The following is a 19959-nucleotide window of genomic DNA, read 5'->3' as shown; positions in this document are numbered from 1 at the left end:
AGGATGGGAACGCGCTCTCGGTTATCATTTCCGTTGTAAATTTTCACATTCCCGCCATCATCGCGCAGTGTTGCGAGGCGTCGTGTGCGGGTCCACTGTCAACAACATACGTATCAGAGAGCAGTTGAATGCCGGCAAAACAAACTTTCTGCCCTCGGAGGACCTACGGACACGATACCGTAATTTAAAAGTTTCAAGACGGCCACATAAAATCGTCAGGTAAAGAGCTGCGGCGGTTACATCAAACTGTGTCACTGTTTTCATCACCAAATTACAATCAGGCAAATTAGCCAGTTAGCTAGTTCCCGCTAGCCCGCTAGCCGACTTGCTAATGTCGGCCTCCCCCATCCATTCAAGATGAGGGGACGACATCATCTACATCCCAGACACTCGGCTTGGCTGTAGTCTCACCCGTAGCTTATTCTTTGTAACTTTTCAGGTTTTTTTTGTCATTGTTCGTCTTGAGATAATAACATTGACGAAGCTAGAAGAGCGCAGGTCGTAGTGTGTCGTGCACCTCCGCACGTCTTTGCTGCCGCTGTACAGATTGGGCATTTGGCTAGTTCGGTGGCTAATGCAAAAGGCTACAGTGGCTCATTTCAGAACCGTTAGCGAACATGAGCGGCGTGAGTTTCTCCACTTTGTTTGTCAAAATTATGCTGCGACTGTATTGTCTTTGTGAAAGTGTGTCGTTTAACAGCATGTCTGTAATGTTTAGCTGTTGTGGTTAACTTGGAGTTTGTTATGACTTTCCACAAGCGCTCAGTAGTAAAGCGGTGTGAAAACGGGTTAGCTTAATGCGTTATTAATATTTCTAGCGGAGCAATTTTAACATCGCTCATAACACGCATTTTCTAATCAGAGTTTTCATAAGTCCTGTGGTATCAGTACTCATGATTTCTTTCAAATTGGTGTGGTTCATCATTGAGCTCGTTAGCTGACTGGAGCAAAGGCAGTAATAACGGTAATTTCGTCGTACATCTATGGTAAAAGCATGACAATTATAATCCACACTATGGTGACGAAACGTTGATGCTGTGTAATAAAAGGCACACTGTGATTATTGACAGATTTTATTTAATTTCCCCCTTGTTTAGGATTTGTTGACCACAAGTCCCAGCCTCCAAAGTGCACCAACTGGATAGTAAGCCATGTCAACCATAGTGCCCAAACTCTCCAGCGGTGGCGCTGTGAAGATCCGCTTTACCAGCCTGGACATGGGCACCACCAGATGGAGAGAAGGAACCTTTGAGATTTTGGAAAAGGACAACAAAGTCAACCTCTGTCTAAGATTTAACTGTGGCGGAGCATCCAAAACTTTCCAGGTATTGTTAATTTCGTTTGAGTTGTATTTATTGAATAATTGGTGCAAATGTTTAAACATCGCTGTGGATTCTGTAGTACCTTTTATTACATTTTCATAGTAACATTTTAAGTAACACCACTCCAATTTTTGGAAAACTAGTTTTCATTTGTAGATGTCATCAGCAATGGATTGCCCATAGAACAAGCAAGAAAATACCTATTTTTTCCTGTAAATGTACTTTAACACTGCCATTTTTTACTTTGTTAAATGAAATTGTTTCCACTGCACTTTTAACAGCAATATTATGAAACAGAAATTAAAAAAAAATGTAAGGAATACACCACAAAGACTGGATGCTCCACCTATGACTATTTTCTGCCAACACACACATTTGTAGTCTTGACAGTCATGAAAGATAAGTTATCATTTTTGCTAAATGAAGGGAACTAAAAATTTTTTTAGTCCTGACAGTCCTAAAGGAGTACATATTGAACAAAAAAAGGACAGCTCTGAATGTCTTGTAGACTGAAAGTAGATAACGATCAGGATCATGTAAGAGACCTTGCACATGATAGTTCTAGAACACAGAAAACCAAAACATGACATAAATTGTGTGGCTAAATTACGCTGCAATTTGCATAGACAAGCCAGCGAAACAGCCTTTTACACTGTGTGATCATGGCAATCCTGTAGGTTAGTTGTATGTCATACTGTGTGAGATGAGAGATGAGTTGAGATGAGCCTACTTTGCACTTTGTGTCTGATAGTACAGGATCAGCTTCGAGGCATGTTACATTGTGAGTTGATGAGCTAAGTGCAGAAACAAGATAAACTGGATGCAGTGTTTCCCAAGTCAGAATTTATATGTGTGTGTGTCTTTTTTATTGTCATTCTGTGCACCATCTCTGATAGCAGACGTTTTTGTGGTCGAGTTATTTTTTATCCCTCAGCAGCAGTTCGAATCGCTGCGTGGATAATTGATCAGTTGATCCAGTCAGAGCTGATCAGATTAATGGATGAGAGGAAAGGCAGATTGAGTGAATGAAAACTTTTACACCCAGTGCAATAAATGTTAAATTTCATTTTCATTGCACCTTGTGTTCAGCTGCTCTGTCTGCAGTGAATAACTGCATGGTATGGACAATATATTTCAATAGCATGAGATTATCTTTTTGTGGTGGCAGATGTTTTAATCAAGGCGGCCTGCCATAAATAAATGAATGTGTGGGAAAATCCTGTGGATGATAAATCACGGCAGACCAGAAGGTTTTTTTCTGCGACTTTTTATTTAATTTTTCTCACACTAAATGAACCATGCTTGAAATAATATTAATGCTAAAGTTGGTAACTTTTAAAATAGCTTTTTTTAAACAAGGCAATGCTGATCAAGTATGAATCAATATTCTGTCACTGTAGTACTAAATGTTACTGCACAGCCTATTTCTCACTCAAATATTTTCAGAAACCCGTTTTAGTGTACGGTTTAGCTGTAGAATGAGAAAGTTGAGAACATGAGAAGTCAGTGCTACTTACAGTATTGTACAGTAGTACAGTATAGTTTGAGCGAATTTCACGAGCTGTGACTGACAGCTGCAATACAGACTCCTCGGCACTGATTGGTTATTTTCTTTATTTGCGGCAATATCATTGGAAGAAATTTTTTACCAGATCATAAGTCAAGTACAATTTTTTCACATCAATTGTGACTCTCAAGTTATCTATAGTTTGCTCAACAACCATAATGTGTGTCCTCATCTTTAGAGTAAAGCAATGCTTAAAAACCGCTGGAGACGTGAAAAATGACTTTCTAAAACCTACCTCAACACATATATGTAAAAATTCATGACATCCATCTCTGCAATTAAGCAGTACTGCACGCTGATTCTTCACATTGTCTGCAATGACCTAACTAAGCCAGACATATTAAATGTACCGGCAGGAATACTGCTGGAATAATGTTGTGTCACCTGCATTTACATAAATGTGTTTTACTTCCGAGTGCAAGTCTCATCATAGGCCTTCTTATTTACTTCCATTTATTTTATCTTATTTGTAATGACAATACACATCATTAAACATTTCTGTAAATTAACCAGTGCCAGTTGGCTAATTTTTAATTGTAGCTCTTTGGCAAGATGTTTTAAAAGGTCTTGCAACACTGTCACAACTAAGACTCTTTATTATGCTGTCTTTCTTTTTTTTCCTTTTTTTTAAACACAGAACAAACAATGCTGGTATAATGTCGATCCATTGTGCAATTTTTAGCTAGCATGTTGGTGTTCCAGATGCAAAAGAGGCATAATGGCCATGATGTGTAAAACAACAGCGTCAGCATTTAGTGTGACATAAAATACATATGTCAAGCATCACTCTCTAAACAGAAACAGTGGCATAGCATGATAAAGCTATCATTAATCGACCTTGTTAAATGCTTGCTGATCTCGTCTTCTGCTCAGATGTTAATGAGCTCCTGAATCTTATATTCTACCCAGTTTGCGGGCATTTGCTGCTGTTTTTCTTCCATGTTAGGCGGCATACATAACACACCCTTAATACGTCACACCTGTCTTGTCTTGAAAGCTATTATTTTTTTATTTACACAGCAGTTTAGCACTGTTACTATCTCTGCTGCTGGCAAACAGGCAGAATAATTTATTCTGTGTTTAAACGTTTTTTTGCAGAATGACAGGGGGGAATGAAAGCAACATACCAGCCTTGATCAGGCTTTGCGTGATGTGAAAGGGCAATGCATCATTTTAAGAAGAAAAAAATCCTGATGTTTTGGTGCTGTAGGGCACCTAAAAATTGACTGTGATAACCCGAGTTTGGGTCTGACTCTGGCTACTTTCAACTAATATCATTAGCACAGGTAGGCCAGGCACAATATCTGGTTTGCAAGCCACAAAACCATCAAAAAATGAAGAGAATCTGAAAAGACTGCATCAGAGTCCATGGAGCGCAGCTGCATAGTTATTGGACCCTTGTCAGAGCTGGCTGATGCTACTTTATTTTTGGCCAGTCTATGTTTGTTAGCAAAAGGCCAATTAAGTAGGAAATTGGTAAGTAATTAGTGCACAATTAAATTTGACCTGAATGACTTGAACCATAACACCAATCAGCTGCAGTTGTAATTATTTATTAAAAAAAACATACAAAAGAAATATCTAAAACTACAATCAAGGAATTAATTTGATGAATGTGTATTTTTTTTTCTTGTCCTCAGCTGAACCAGAACGTGAAGAACATCAACCAGAGTTTGAACCGAATCATTCTGTATTTGAAGGACAGCAGTGTCATCACCTTGGACAAGGTGCCCACGTCTGTGGCTCAGAAGACTAAAGAATACCTGGAAAAGCTGAAGTTGGGAAAACCAGGTAATCACTCCTCTGTTCAGTAGAACCAGAAAAGCTTTGATGGTTCACAGCACGATGGAAACCGAATGACTGTGATTCTTATTTGTGATGTTTGACTGATTTTGTTTTTTCTGATTTTGTCCATACAAAATCATTGTTTTTAACTACAGCTTTGCTTTAGTTGTATTTTCCAAGGTAATGCTGAGTTGTAACTGAGACTTAAAGGAGTATTTCTTATACATCACCAAATCAATATTTTCTTTGTTTTCATAAAAAAAAAAATAATACCAATACAGCAGGCCTCAACTTGTTGGTGCAAATAAATTGCAGTTGTAATACACTCTTCATTACAGCTTTTCTGGGTAGCTACATGTTATTCTATTTTAATATATGATGATGTTTTGCAAAAGAGATAATCATAACCCCCAACTTTATACTGAGGTCTTATTCATTACTTATTTTGCAGTTTTAAAATCCCACGGAAGTGCAAACCTCAGTGTGCTCGGGAACCGCTCTGTGAAAAATGAGACCAATCCGTCAGGAGAGAGACAAGTGAGTGAGAACATGCAACCGCATTTTTAAGTTTTCGTTCAGACAAGCATACGCTTACATTTGGCTCAAATATCCAGATTCCTAACATCTTCCAGACAACACCGAGGCGGCAGAGTGCAGAAGGCAGAGAGGACACAACACCCCGAAAGCCTCTGGGCAGCCCGAGCAGAGCAGCCTCCACTCCAACTCGCACTGGACTCTCTGAAAATAGGTATGATGGAAATTCACATTGCTCTAACTATGCACGTTATGTCATGTAAATTGTTTGATCATTTTAAAACACAACTTGAGGTGATGATTCTCTGCATAATTACAATAGAGCTCAGCCTCTGAAAATTTGAAAATCCGCTCTGGTCATGATTGTATTGTTTTGAATGAAGTTAAAAGAGTGTTGCTGTTAATGTTCTTAGTACAGATATTAACCCTTGGCATGTAGTCCTTGTGATAATTTTCCTATATACAACTGCTGTCTCAAAGCAGAATTTTCATCACCTGTCATTTTTTGGTTGTTCTGGATTTGTCTTCCTGACATTTTTTGAGAAGTCTGTTCAGGTTTGTGACACGAAACGTTCCTGTCACTGTTTTTCAGGAGCGAGAAGAGAAAGAGACTCCTCACCTCTGACAGTGATATGACTGAGGACTACCCCAAGGAAAATGACTCATCAAGGTAAAAGCAGCACGCCTCACTGCCCATCCTCAACTGTAGTGGTTGTTGGATACACATGGAATGACCTGACCTCTGTGCCTTTTGTCAGACTCAGTATCTGGGCTTGTGGTATTTGATGTCTAGAATGGTAATATATACAGTAGTGTAAGTGTATAATGGCCTTTATAAATTCTTCCATAGTTTGCACAACAGTGTAACATCCAAAAATCTCACATATACATTTTTTAGCAACAACAAGGCCACTTCAGATCCATCCAGGAAGTTTCTACTGAGCTGCAAAGATAAGCTGAAGCAGGCAGAGGAGAGCAGAAGCTCAGGTAAACTTCTATATCCACAACTCAGCACCAACACTGTCTACGTTCTATTGATTATGTCTTCAATACCTTAGTAGAATTCATCTTGTGTGTTAAATATACCCATTTACCTTAACAACTAATGAAGATTTTGTAACTGCCCTCTTTAGAGTCGTTTAATGGGATTATATAGCACATTAACCTGTACGTTCAGACTTAGTTTCACCACAGTTTCTTTCCTTTTGCGCAGCTCCTCTGGGTTCAACTCCCCTTCAGCCAACATCATTCTACGGCAGCCGATCAGTGACTAAAGACTACAGCCAGAGCCACTCTTTCCTGGACAGGTGAGTTTCTTCATTGGTCAGCAGAAAATGTATAAGCTAGAAGTGTTAAATTGATGCTTTCTGACTTTCAGTTAGGTGTTAGTAACTGCAGTGTGGGGAGCGTATACAGATGAACTCTATTAAGGTGTTTCCATACTGCCAGCTCCTCTCCTGGAGATCTGTATCCACCAACTGAAATCTGATGAGTCGAAACGCCGGCACTTGCCACTCATCTGTACACATTCCCCACACCTGACCTGGTTAAAAAATCTGCAAAGTATCCCTTTAAATGCAAGCAGTCAGCACTCATCTGTCTTCTCCATATAAAGATACCAGTGTATTGTGATGACTCGTGATCCCTGTGTCTCTTTTTCTGCAAATGGTATAATAATAATAATAATAATAATAATAATAATAATAATCATCATAATAATAATAATCATAATAATAATAATAATAATAATAATAATAATAATAATCATCATCATCATCATCATCATCATCATCATCATCATCATCATCCTCATCCTGTATAACCCTTGTCATAAAAAAATGCAGCACAAAGTGCTTCACATGCGAGAGTGGAAAAAATTAAACCCTGACAATATAAAGAAATGTATATATTTATAAATATAGGAATAAAATAAAGTCATTATACAGCACATAGATAACATAACTTTGGAAATAAGTTGCAGAAAGACCAAAGTTGGCCGGTCTGCATGTGTCACATTATTGTACGTTAATCTCATGATTATACAATTTTGTCAGAAGATCACCGTAGGTATTTGAGTTTTCAAAATTAAAATGAGAAATTTTAATTGTATTTGATGCTAACTGTCACGTTAAAGCATCAAGTCATCGTGAGGCCAGTGATTTACATCTGTTTATTCCTTATTTAAATACCCCCTTAGGCCATCGAGTACAGCACAGACCCCATCAGCTAAGAGAAGCCTCCTGCTGCCCAATCACTCCACTCCCTTCAAGAAGGTGCGTCCCTCTCTGGACTACGGCGGCTGGAACAAGCAGAGGCCTTCCACTCTGGCCCAGCCACAGCCCCCGCTACAAGGGTAAGAGTAAGCCATCTATTTATTTATATTGTATACTGTGAACCTGACTGACACATGGAAAATCAGAAAGAGCTTTTTATGCCCCCCACATGTTTTTTCCAAGCAACATTATTTGTGTTTATGATTTTAAAACATAAACACTTAAAGCATCATAAAAACCACATCTCTTATGTATCAAGTAAATCCTTTCATTGATATATCACAGATTCTCCAACCTGGGCAATACTTGCTACATGAATGCCATCCTGCAGTCCCTCTTCAGCCTGCCTTCCTTCTCCAACGACATGCTGAGGCAGAGCATCCCGTGGAAGAAAGTGCCCATCAATGCATTGCTCAGGTACTGCGTTAGGCTGTGAGGACAGATTAAAGCAAGATGGATGTGATGTCTGATGTCCTTCAGATTGTGAAAGGGACATCCTTGTAGAAAATAATTTGTTCATGTGCTTTGCCAGCTAGCCTCCTTTTCCAAACATGCCTAAAAGTACTTCATTCTGTGCGATATCGACACTGCCTGCAGGCGTTTTGCTCACCTTATGGTCAAGAAGGACGTGGGCTGTCCAGAGACAAAAAAGGACCTGTTGAGGAAAGTGAAGAGTGCCATCTCCTCTACAGCTGAGCGTTTCTCTGGGAACATGCAGAATGTAAGATCTCCCTCAAGTGTTAACAGTTCAGAGCAGTTGTCTATTGGTACTTCATTTCAACCAGAAATTTTTTTTTTGTTTGATTCGTTTACCAGGATGCTCATGAGTTCCTGAGCCAGTGTTTGGACCAGTTAAAGGACGATGTGGAGAAAATGAACAAGAGCTGGACAAACGAAGCTGCAGCGTCCTCATCGTCCTCTGCCGTGTGCGAGAACGGCCAGGAGGTGACTTCATTGGCAGCCAAGGCAGAGCCCGGTGAAGAGGCGGACACCTCCCGCATCTACACCTGCCCTGTCGCGGTCAACATGGAATTTGAGGTGCAGCACACCATCACCTGCAAAGGGTGAGGCCTGTCTCCTGCTTCCTCTCACTTTATCCTTTGCAGTGTGTCTTTTTTGTTATATGTGCCAAACTGTTAGTGACTCTGGAGAAAAGAGATTTCATTTTATGGCTTCGTGTTCTTTTGCAGCTGTGGCGAGGTAGTGAGCAAGCGAGAGCAGTTCAACGACCTGTCCATCGACCTACCACGGCGAAAGAAAACCCTCCCACTTCGCTCGATCCAGGATTCTCTTGATCTCTTTTTCAGGGTGAGTCTTTAACCTCGTTATAGTTCGAATCAGAGGTTTATTTTTGATCAAATTTGTATCCAAATATTGTTACAATTGCTCCAGTTTTCCTCTAATTAACCGTGCGTTTCCAGTCACAGAGACAAATCTACTCAAATCCAGAAGAAATGCAGATGAAAAAGAGCTCAAATATATAAAGATGTCATGTCAGTCATGTGGGAACAATAAATAACTAATCAAAGCTGAGTGTAACCACTGTCAGAAAACAGTAGAATGTATCGCTGTCTCTAAAGAAGCAGTCACTGTGATGTGTATGCGTGCAGAGAGGAGAGAGAGAGACGGTGTGTCTGACTTTAATAATGAATGTTCAGATTGAGCTACAGTTTGTATGAACAGCCAGACCAGTGATGCTGTTTTAGTGGCGTGTATAGAAATTGTCTCGTACTGTGTGTCGTCTGATCGACCGTCAATCAGAGAACGAATATTGGCCACTAATGATCAGTGGCCAGTTTATAAGAAACCCCTTATCTGGAGTTGTTCAGTTTATAATCCATGTTCGTTCCTGACGCTATCTGCTCAAAGAAGATAGGAGGAGTTAAAGGCATGTGGGCATTTTCATAAAGCAACTGCTGAATGCATATGGGAGAAACACTGTTTAACTATAGAAGTTTTCTTTTTCCTTTTGCAGATGGAGGAGATTGAGTACTCGTGTGAAAAGTGCAATGGGAAATCAGCGACTGTTACACATAAATTCAGCAAACTGCCCAGGTATTTGCACACAGACTACAGACAGTGAAATGCACAATGAGAAGTTTTCACATTTAGTGTCAGAGTTGAGTAGAAGCACACTGCATTTACAATATAAGCTCAGTAGCTGCTCAGCTTGCCTGAATCTAAACTGTTTTTTTTATTGTTGTTTAATCGTCCTTTGATTATTAGCAGAATTAAAACAAGCATTTGATAAAGGAAGAAGCCAATGACTTTTCTGATTTGTAATGAAATTTATCTCTTCACAGAGTGCTCATCCTCCACCTGAAACGGTACAGCTTTAATGCTCAGTTGTCTATGAACAGCAAGCTGGGCCAGCAGGTGGTGATTCCCAGACACCTGACCCTGCTGTCCCACTGCACTGAATCCACACGACCCCCCATTAGTCTCGGCTGGACTTCCCAAGCCTCCATGTAAGACATCCTATCAACTAAAATGAATAAATAGTTACCTTAAACATGTCAAATGCTGGTTAATAACATCCTGAGCCATTGAAAGATTCAGTTGGATTTTAAAGGAACACTTATTCCTGAAATGGTCATTTGTATGTCAGTTACTCACCTCGTGTTAGACCCCAAAAACTCCTTGATAAATTGTTGTAGAGGGCTGCATTTAAGAGCAGCAAAGCTATATCAAAACTTCTGTTTACAAACTTTCACACAGCTCATACATTATAATACAAGATTTTTTTTATTATTTATTACTTATTACTTATTACTTATATATTTTTTTTTTTATTATTTATCCAGTATATGCTCAGCACTTCCCAAACACATGCTTTTTCATGATCACCGTGGTATTTAATCCTTTGAAACCTTAGTAAAAATTGGTTGTTTTATTTCAAAAACATGGGACATGGTTTGAAAATTAGAAAGAAATTAGTATAAAAAAAATTAGAGAAAATTACATGAAAAAAAGGGAAAAAAGAAAGGAAGAAGAAAGAAGAAGAAAGAAAGAAGAAAATGAGCCAAAAAAATTATGAAAATTAAAAATATATATTTAGATATTTTTGTTCTATGACATAATTTTAAATATATAATTATGGATATTGTTTTCTGGACATTTTTCCCATTTTGGGGGATGGTAATTTTCTAATTTCCATAATACTCTCCATCTCCTTCATAAAAACAAATTTTGAGGTCATTTTCCTGTCACCTTTTACTATTTTCTCATAATATGTTGGCCAAGTTGTTCATTGCTTTTTTTCTTTTTTTAAAGAAATCAAACCAATTCACTCATGTTTTAAAGTGTTAAAATAGAACGAAAGTGAATGGGCTTTGCAGTTGAATTAGATGCAAAAAATTGGCTCCTTTGGCTGAGTGATGACAGCAAACATTTATGTTTCTAAATGTTTTTCTTGTTTTCAGGTCCAGAACACTCAAAACCTCACAGTCGGTCAACTCCTCCACAGCACCTCTCCGGTAAGTACAGCTCGTTCTACAAGACTTTCAGATAAAGACGTGAAAACAGACGAGTTAGATTTAAACTGGCCACAACTTGACTAATGTTCTAAGTGTGCTGCGACTTGTTCTGTACTCAGTGTCCTTGATAAAGTGTCTGTGTTGGAGCGCCTTGGTAGTGATAATGCCAAAAATAATTGTTAAAAACTGTGCTTGTAGAAGGATTGGAGGGAAGGCAGCCAACTCCAGCTGCACTTCCATCCTCATGGACTCCGACTGTGAAGAAGAGCCGAGCAGAAAGGTGATCGCAAGCCGCAAAAGACGCTTCAGCAGCTGTCTGCCTGACGACGATGACCGGCCGGAGGAGGTAAGCTTTCTCGAACAAACAGTGACAATTATGAGTCAGTCTCCTTCTTTTGTTTGCCTCTGTTGTGACACTGTTGTTCTGCGTCTTCAGCGAGGAGCACCAATGGATTCAGCTGACTTCAGCGGTATAAATGATGATGAAATGCTGGCGGCCGTGCTGGAGATGAGTCGACAAGAGGCTGGTCTCTCGGCTCCACCCTCCATGCAGGATGAGCCAACTAGCAGCCCCGACACAGGCTTTGGAGATGCAGATGCCCACGACCTGGCCTATCATACAGATCTGCTGGAGACAGACAGCAAGCAGCCTGCAGGTAATCCAACATCATGAGCTCAAAACATTGAGAAAAATTGTTTCTTTTTACAGGGGAAAAACAGTTTTTGTGCTTCCATGTAAACTCATCCCATTCTTTTGAACACAATTTCTCAAAAACCTCTTAATGGAAATTCCTTTAAATTTAGCCCAAACGTCCACTTGGATTCAACAATGAAGTAATTAAATTTTGATGACAGTGAGCACGCAGACCTCCAGCTACTGTGTGTTATACGCTGACTATAAATAAGTATCTCATACAGCCCAAATTCAAAAATACCAGACTATCCTATTAAGTTTCACAGTGAATGCACCTGACATTCTGCTGCTCCATCTCTGCACTGTGTGTAGTCTGCACTGCGACATTGTGATGTTATAAATAACTCCACAATGTGTATATGTGTGTGTGTGTGTGTATTCAAATAGCTCCAAAAGTAGGAAATCTATCAGATGTTTTAACTGTAAAAAAAGAAATAAATGAATGTGTAGGAAACCCTGATATGTCTAAAGATAAGTAATGTGATTATTAAAGTTGGGCATAGGGGTGTTAACATGGAGATAACTGGTTTAAGTATTATGATAACTGAGTTATATGTGATGATCTTGTGTAGATGTGCTGGACTCCCTGGACTTGACCATGGATGAGAATAAGGAAAACCAGACTCCAGAGAGCGTGCAGCAGCAGGGAGAACTGGACTGGGTCCAGCAGTATAATCTGGATCAGGAGAGGGAAGAACAGGAGTTACAACAAGCTCTGGCCCAGAGCCTCCAGGAGCATGTAAGTTTAACTCCTGCAGGACGTTCCTTTAAGAATGGAATAGTGGCACTGCATCTAAATACTGTTGTAGCTCCATAACTCTTAATTAGTAATGTTGATTGTCCAGGCTAAGCTGGTGTAACATTACAGTAATTCTCATAATAATCTTCAAAATATCATTGATCTCACTGAAGCCTGTAGTCGATGAGCAGACATTAAACACCCAGCAGTCATGACCTGTGTGAATGCAATGTTGAAATTTCTTAAACTAAATCTAATTGTGTCCACCTGACCCCATACAGGAGGCCCAGGAGATGAGAGAGGATGATGATCTGAAGAGGGCCACTGAGCTCAGTTTGCAAGGTATGTACCAAGACTGACTGAATGTTGAGTACCAGACTGTTGAAACTGATAATCACTCAAAAGCCTGTGTTTTGGGGCTGTCTTTGAGCATCTTTGCCGGACCAAGTACTATTGACATTTTTTTGTTTTGTTTTGTTTGTTTGTCTCGGGCACTGTTGGCAGTAGTCATCTGATAGATTTAGCTGGCTTTGAGGTTGCTGCTGGAACTACAGATTGTACTTTCGCATTAAGACCAAAGGAGTATAAAGTAATTTGAGAGAGCAGGCTACCATTTTCTCTCTCTCTCTCTCAAACTCAGATCAAAGAGTAAAACTAGGCCGTGTTGATCAAATATATACCATACTTTTATGCGTTATTTCTCGGCTCAAGTGTTTTCAGAACCACACTGTGGTTTACTATGAGATCATTTGTTTCCAGCCAATCGCTATATTGTTTTCAGACAGGCCAAAAACTAAGCGCTGCGCTTAACTTATAAATAAGCAAGTAACGCTCTATTTATAAAGCACTCTTTAAAACACAGTTACAAAGCGCATACACAACTAAAATAAATTAATGAATGAATCAAGTGTAAATAAATAACAATATAGAGCACAGCACAGTGAGAGACAGAAAAGACTAAAACAAACAAAAACATAACACATGGCATACCTCTACAGAAAGGGAAGCCTGTAAAAGTGGGTTTATGGTAGATTCTTTAAATAGTGAAGGGAATCAGAAAATCTGATGGACTGGAGAAGATTGTTCTTGAGGGTTGGGGCTAAAACGGCAGATGCACAATCACCTTTTGTCTTGCAATTGGAGCGAGGGACGGATAAAAGGCCAGAATTTGGGGGTAGAGGTGGTCAATTAGCAGAATCAGGAACAAGGAAAACAGAAATGTATTACGTTACCCACAAGTGAGGAGTTCATCGGTCCAGTGTGCCAAAGTGCATTCTGGTAGTTGGAGGCTTTTTTGCCATGACCATCTCTGGTCATGTAGCACCAATCTCAAGAGTTTGTACCTTGGAATACTTGGAATCAATTTCCCATCCTTACCCAACAGAGTTCAACAACTCTCTGCCTGAGCTGCTGTGCTCAGATGATGATTCTGGCAACGAGGACGTGCTGGACATGGAGTACACCGAAGCAGAGGCAGAGAACCTGAAGAGGAACGCTGAGGTACTCAACATCCTGCATTTTCCCTTTTTATTTTAAACAAGTAGAACGTGCTACATTATTAAAACACTAGTTTATTTCCACAATGAACTGGAAAGCAGCTATCACTATCAATGATATACCGTGATACACTGACTGAAGCACTTTGATTCATAGTAACCTGCTTATAAATATTGTGATCCACAGAGCGGAGACTTGCCCAACTCTTTCAGACTCATCAGTGTCGTCAGTCACATCGGGAGCAGCTCCTCCTCTGGTGAGTATTTGTGTCTGTTTGAGCTTCTGTTCGCCATGCAGATAAATCTTGTATGAAGATTTACGCAAACGACTGCATAGGAGTTGTTTTACAGCTACCCGTTTAAAAAGAGCAAGTTATAATGAGATGTGTTACACTGAGTGTTATCACATGTAACCTGCCCAGCACAGTGCCACCTTTGAAGTGCTTGTCTGCTGCTGACAGGAGGACAGAGGTAGCACCCTTAGCTTTTCCAGATGAGTGGTAAAACTCTTTGGTGTGATTTGGCAACACAAAGTATGGAGTTTAAAGTTTGGTCTTAACAATGGTCTTTGGTTGGAATGAGATCCCGTCCTCCTCAGGCGCACTATGGCATATCAGTACTTGTCCACAAATGAACGTATATTTTTCACCGTAGGCCATTACATCAGTGACGTGTACGACATGAAGAAGCAGTCGTGGCTGACCTACAATGACCTGGACGTGTCACGCACACAGGAAGCAGCCGTGCAGCGAGACCGGGACCGCAGTGGTTACATCTTCTTCTACATGCACAAGTGAGTTGGCAGAATAACCGGGGGGATGGTGTCTTTAAACAGCTACTGTCTTATGCGGGTGTAATATTAGGAATGCATCAAAAACATCTTGAAATATGCTTCAGCAAAATTTTAAGCTGTCCTCATTGGTGACGCCGAGAGAATTTAAGGTTTCATTTGTGATCTCATTGATTGTGTCATTGTTTTAAGATTTGGTTATTTGTATATATAGTAAAAGCCTTGTATTTTTCTGCTTTGATAATGTTTTTTGTGGTCTCCAAGGCTTTAAATAAAATAATAAATCAATGAATGAATATTGGGCCGATAAATGATTGGCTTCTATGCACCACTTGAGAAACTGCTAGATATTTTGCAATTTCCGTTAGTATTACACCACAGTAAACACTAGACACAAATAAGCCACATGCATACTGGACTAAATTTTATAGTCGTGTATGTTTATGCATTCGATGAGCTGGCTCTGAGACGCTTGTCCACGTGTGTCCTCAGGGATGTGTTTGAGCAGCTGTCTGAAATGGAGAGATCTGGAGCCAGCACCACCTCTGAGGCAGGGAGGAACGTCCTGCAGCCTCTCTGAGTGCAGCCACACGAATACATCCACCGTTGAACTCTGGCAGATGGAGCTCCCCCCCGAACAACCTCGAGTACTACTGATTGCCGTCCTCTTTTGGTCGTCTTCAGGCACTTCTTTTCCTCCACAGAGCACTAAATGCCCTGCTAAATCAGCACCTGTTCATGCCAACACAGGTGCTAAACTGTCAAGACTCTTAAAGACACCAGAAATGCAGTTAAAAATGTTCAGTGGATCAAATTTTGCCTCCCATGTTTTCGGGGCTGGAGTTTTTCTTTGCTATTTTTATCAAAACTGTTTTTTGTAAATGTTTTTCTTCTTTGTTTCTTAATAACTTCTTTAAATTTTACTGTCGGTCATTCAGACTTTCTCTTAAAAGCTATCAAACACCAGACGCTCCTGGTGCTTCATGGATTGTATGTTTTGCAGACCCTTTATTTCCCAAATAAACTAAATAAAGATATATTCTATGTTGGAGTATAAGCTATTCTAGAGTTAGAGGGGTGTTGTATTTAGCGGGTACATTTGGTGCAATATTTATGTTGTGGCATAAACTGGCCAATTCAAATCAGCTTTCTGTCACCGTGTGGATGTTTTCCCAGTTGCTTTTTGTGTTTTACTTACAGACTAATTTGTGTGTGTGCGGTTGTCTCCATATTATAGATTTGGAAAGAAAAAGAGAAAAAAAGCTAATAACAGAGCCTGTTTTGACTGAGCTTTTCTCAGTAAAGCCTACTTTCTTTTGGGATTTTGACTCTGTGCCTCCCAAGAAAACTTTTTTATAAATATGTGTACAAGCTTTACTTTGAAAGTTGCACAACTTTGTTGTTTTTGAATGTCTGTCAGATCTCAACAATGTGTGTAAGTCAGATTTTCCTTTATAAAAAGCCAACAGATTTTCTATTTATTGCAACACGGGTTCGATTCATGTGAATTAACCCGTCACGATATGCCACGGCAAATAGAAGTCATTAATACTAGACCACCAGGGAAGCTAGCTATCGCGTAACGTCTTTAAATTCACCATCTCTAAGGCCAGTATACAGAACTTAACACATTAGACCTCTGCTAACATGTTCAGCTCGTTCCTATCAGCTGTTTGCTTGTAGAATGGAACAAGAGGAAGTATTGTTATTCCTGTACTGTTCTGACACTAGACACCGGTTGTACAGCTTTTTTTGTTTATTGCCACTGTAAAAATGAAACCACATTTCAGAACACCATGGCTAATGTGCAACACTGAACATGTCTGCTGGACCACATCCAATGATTTCCTCAACTCCCCTCACAGCAGAAGAAAATCTATATAATATAGCATTATAAAAAAATGTGGGTCATAAAAAATAGGTATGATATTCTTGATACACAGCCATATATAGTTGGATTTCAAGGTGTGCATTATTATATTATTAGCCTTGAAGTACAGTATTCTGTTGTAAACCAAGTTATGAGAGGAGGTGAGTCGCTCACAAATTGGTTCTTTTTTTTTATGTCAGCCTTTGATTTACTTTTCTTGAACATCCTGTCCCAAATGCAGTGTAAAGAGGGTAAAATGTATTTGTGAAGTAAAGATTAACAGCTTTTTCTACCCTTCATACACAACTGACTCTTCCTAAAGCAGATTTTAATAAAATATAACAGTGAAAGTGCTTTTTTTTGAAAGACTTTTTAATTTGATGTTTAAAACACACACATGAAGTGTTTGGGGGGAAAAGGGACTCCCACAGTCACACAGCTGTCTGTCTCCTGCCTGGTAATTAAAGTCCTTACAGGTAGCTGCAGATTGTGATTGTGGAGAGGGCAGCATGCCAGTGAACAGACCAGTAGTCCACCTGGTTACAGGATAGTGAACAACAATATCAAGCACCATAGTGCACTGAGTGCAAGTGTAATGTCAGCATCAGCAGGTGACGGTCATCGTCACCTGTCCTGACTGCACCTCTTCATCAGCGGCTCCAGTCGCCTCCCTGTCAGTCTGTTGTACTCACTTAGAATGTAGTTCTCCCTCTGCAACATCTGCAAACAACATTTTTAACAATATTAGCCTCTCTGGTACTTGACAACATGACTGAACATGTGTTTATAATTCACAAATTTACTGGGTACAAAAACTCCCTCTGAGCAGCATCCACACAGCACAGAAACAGTTCTGCTGTTGTGTAATTATGTGTTCAGTTCTCTCAGTTTTAAGCAATTACATTTGAAATAGGACATCAACATCGTTTTATTGGACTTTCTATGAACAACCTTTACTGAAACTATTTGTATAACCAAAGAAAATATCAGATAAAAATAAGTGAAAGCCTCTTTTGTGGATTTCCTAGAGCAAAAATGAGAGATCCAGAAAGAAATTTCTGATAAATAGTTTGAATTACAAATTTCTGTATTGAGTGGGAAAAGAAATTTCATTCACATAAATTGTTTTGGGATGGAGGCAGAAATGTCTCTTAAAAATACATTTGGCCACATAAAAAACAAAATCCTCATGGCTACATACCATACACTAGAGGTTATAGAAGAATAAGTCACTTTTTAATTTGGTTGAACTGAATCTTTAAATGTGCTTTGAACATTAGATTATTTCACCATTTATTATCCATACAAACCTCAGTCCATTCCTCTTCTGTCTCGTGTCTGTAGCCCAACAGGTGACAGATACCATGTGCAGTGACAACCTAAAACATGAGGCGAATAAAGAGCAATTAATATCAACCAAGGGACTATTTGTTATTTTATGAGAGGGGATAGGCTGATGTAAAATGAAGGAGGCACTTCCAGTCATTTTTATAGCACTGGAGAAGGAGTTATTCTATTTGGCTTCGAGCAGGGAAGTTCAACTTGAAATGGTTGTACTTTGTATTTATTTTAAATATCCTCCGAACTCAAACTCACAAGCGGGTTTTAAAAGCATGTGTTCTTTAAAGGTCTCCAAAGTGAAACCATTTAACACATCCAGAAACTCTCTGAAAACTGAGAAAAGTACCCTGATTTCTTAAAAAAAAAAAAAAAACATGGGAAGAAGACAATAAGCAACAAAAGGAGAAATGACCTAAAAATTTACAAATTAGTAAAAAGTACAAGAAAATTAACTTAAAATTGGTTACAAACAAAAAAGGAAAAAAAAAAACATGAAATGACATGTAAAAGGGGCTTTAAAGATATAATACTTTTGCAAATTATTTTTAATATGTAACTATCATAAATATAATTAGAGTTTTCAGTAGGTTTGTCCCTAGCTTTTTTTTAACACTTTGCAACCTGGAGCAACATCGCTTTTCTTGTGATGCTCTCAGACATATTTCACTAGTATTTGAACCCTGAGCAAATTGGTATGATTTTATTGGAAAAACATGGGGGAAAAAGACAATGAGCAACTAAGAAATGTCCAGAAAATTTTAAGAAATTTGGAGATTTAGACAATTAATTTTTCAAAATGTCTAGGGAAAATGAAAAGATAAGGGTTGGGGAATTATAATGATAAAAATTGCATATTTTAAATTATGTTACAAAAATCGTATAATTTTTAAGCACATTTTCCACTTAATTCCTTTGTTTTTAACTTTCTTTTCCATTTTTCCTTTTATGCTCATTGCTTTTTTTACACCACCAATTTTCTTTGGGTTCAAGGGTTGAAACACTTGTGAAATACATCAGAAAGCCGTGCAAGAAAAGTGATTTTTCTCCAGTTTCAAAGGGTGTGTATATATATATATATATATATATATATATATATATATATATATATATATATATATATATATATATTCATTTATTTAAATGTAATCCTGTAGCTACTCACAGTGAGCGTTGAATGCAGATCTAGGGATTCCTCCTGACACTGCTTCATCATAAACTCGACCCCCAAGAAAATGTCCCCAAGGTTCAGCTCATCTCTGTGAAAGGGACAAGGCAGCTTACCAGGTCTCAAGTCCTAAAAACAGGTAAAGGTCCCATTAGTGACTTGTTTTAACAAGTCCATGAATTCATTGAGAACCTTAATGAATCCTGGTGAGCCCTTCCCACCAAGTTCTAGTTTGGCTCACAGTTTACACTTGAAGGTGGAGGTGGCTGTCCATTTACAGTCATATGTTGGCATGTTGTCATATTTACCTCGTAGAATGGAAAGGAGAGCACGTCCGTGGGTACATTTTTCTTCCTGTATGTGTAATTAATTTGCTGGATCCTGTGGTTGTCCACGCAGACGATGCCCAGGTCAAATTTCTGGATGCCCAGTATGTGCCTCAGTGTGTCCACATCCTTGCGCAGTCTCGCGCGGCGAAGAGGCACCACCTTTTGGAGGTTCCGCAGTACTACTCCCATTTTAAAAAGCGACGTAAAAAGAGAAAACTGTTATTTTAAAAATCCCGACACATAAGTTAACATTAAAACTAACCCACTTCCTGGCGGTAAGTTCACGAGGACGGTTGGTTAGCTTTGCGTCAGTCGCGAGCGTTGTTCAGTCATTTCGGGCAGACAGAAATCAAGGTGACACGTCCGCCGGCGGTAGCAACATGTAGTTCCCCGAAAACGATTATTTATGCCCTCTCTGGTTTTTGTAGATATGACAGTACAGTTAATAGAAATGAATCCTATTCTATCGCTAAGTAAAGCGGTCTCACGCCCGTTTAAAGCCCGTTCGAGCGACGTTAGCAGCAACTGTCGGCAGTTGAGCACTGAGCGGGGACCTGAAGAGTCGTCGGACCGGAACC

At 39.3% G+C, this 19959-nt stretch overlaps 2 protein-coding genes across 4 annotated transcripts; one reads left to right on the top strand and one right to left on the bottom strand.

Annotated features, from left to right (window-relative positions):
• The first annotated feature begins 64 nt into the window (after positions 1-64).
• On the top strand, positions 65-16899 carry LOC121949081 (ubiquitin carboxyl-terminal hydrolase 37). 2 transcript variants are annotated; one of them, XM_088082943.1, is made up of 24 exons: positions 65-219; positions 1098-1325; positions 4530-4680; positions 5126-5211; positions 5307-5422; positions 5801-5878; positions 6107-6195; positions 6422-6515; positions 7406-7561; positions 7767-7898; positions 8079-8202; positions 8298-8545; positions 8672-8789; positions 9457-9536; positions 9785-9949; positions 10904-10957; positions 11156-11303; positions 11394-11613; positions 12224-12390; positions 12672-12732; positions 13775-13890; positions 14074-14143; positions 14541-14679; positions 15169-16899. In XM_088082943.1, the coding sequence occupies exons 2-24, from the start codon at positions 1152-1154 to the stop codon at positions 15254-15256; spliced, it is 2874 nt and encodes a 957-aa protein (XP_087939069.1). In that variant the 5' UTR covers positions 65-219; positions 1098-1151; the 3' UTR covers positions 15257-16899. The 2 variants fall into 2 exon arrangements, with proteins under 2 accessions (XP_087939069.1, XP_087939068.1); XM_088082942.1 differs by having other exon boundaries at positions 5289-5422.
• Positions 16875-19925, bottom strand: LOC121949400 (endoribonuclease YbeY). Of its 2 annotated transcripts, XM_088082944.1 has the most exons (5): positions 19361-19925; positions 19050-19181; positions 17857-17925; positions 17175-17266; positions 16875-17082 (listed from the first exon to the last, which is right to left on the bottom strand). In XM_088082944.1, the coding sequence occupies exons 1-5, from the start codon at positions 19568-19570 to the stop codon at positions 16875-16877; spliced, it is 711 nt and encodes a 236-aa protein (XP_087939070.1). In that variant the 5' UTR covers positions 19571-19925. The 2 variants fall into 2 exon arrangements, with proteins under 2 accessions (XP_087939070.1, XP_042351008.1); XM_042495074.2 differs by having other exon boundaries at positions 16943-17266; positions 19361-19916.
• Between the last annotated feature and the right edge of the window lie 34 nt (positions 19926-19959).

Source organism: Plectropomus leopardus, chromosome 10 (genome assembly GCF_026936395.1).
Source record: "Plectropomus leopardus strain MGB_pleo_1.0 chromosome 10, ASM2693639v1, whole genome shotgun sequence".
Lineage (NCBI taxonomy): Eukaryota > Metazoa > Chordata > Actinopteri > Perciformes > Serranidae > Plectropomus > Plectropomus leopardus.
This window is presented reverse-complemented; position numbering and strand designations above follow the sequence as displayed.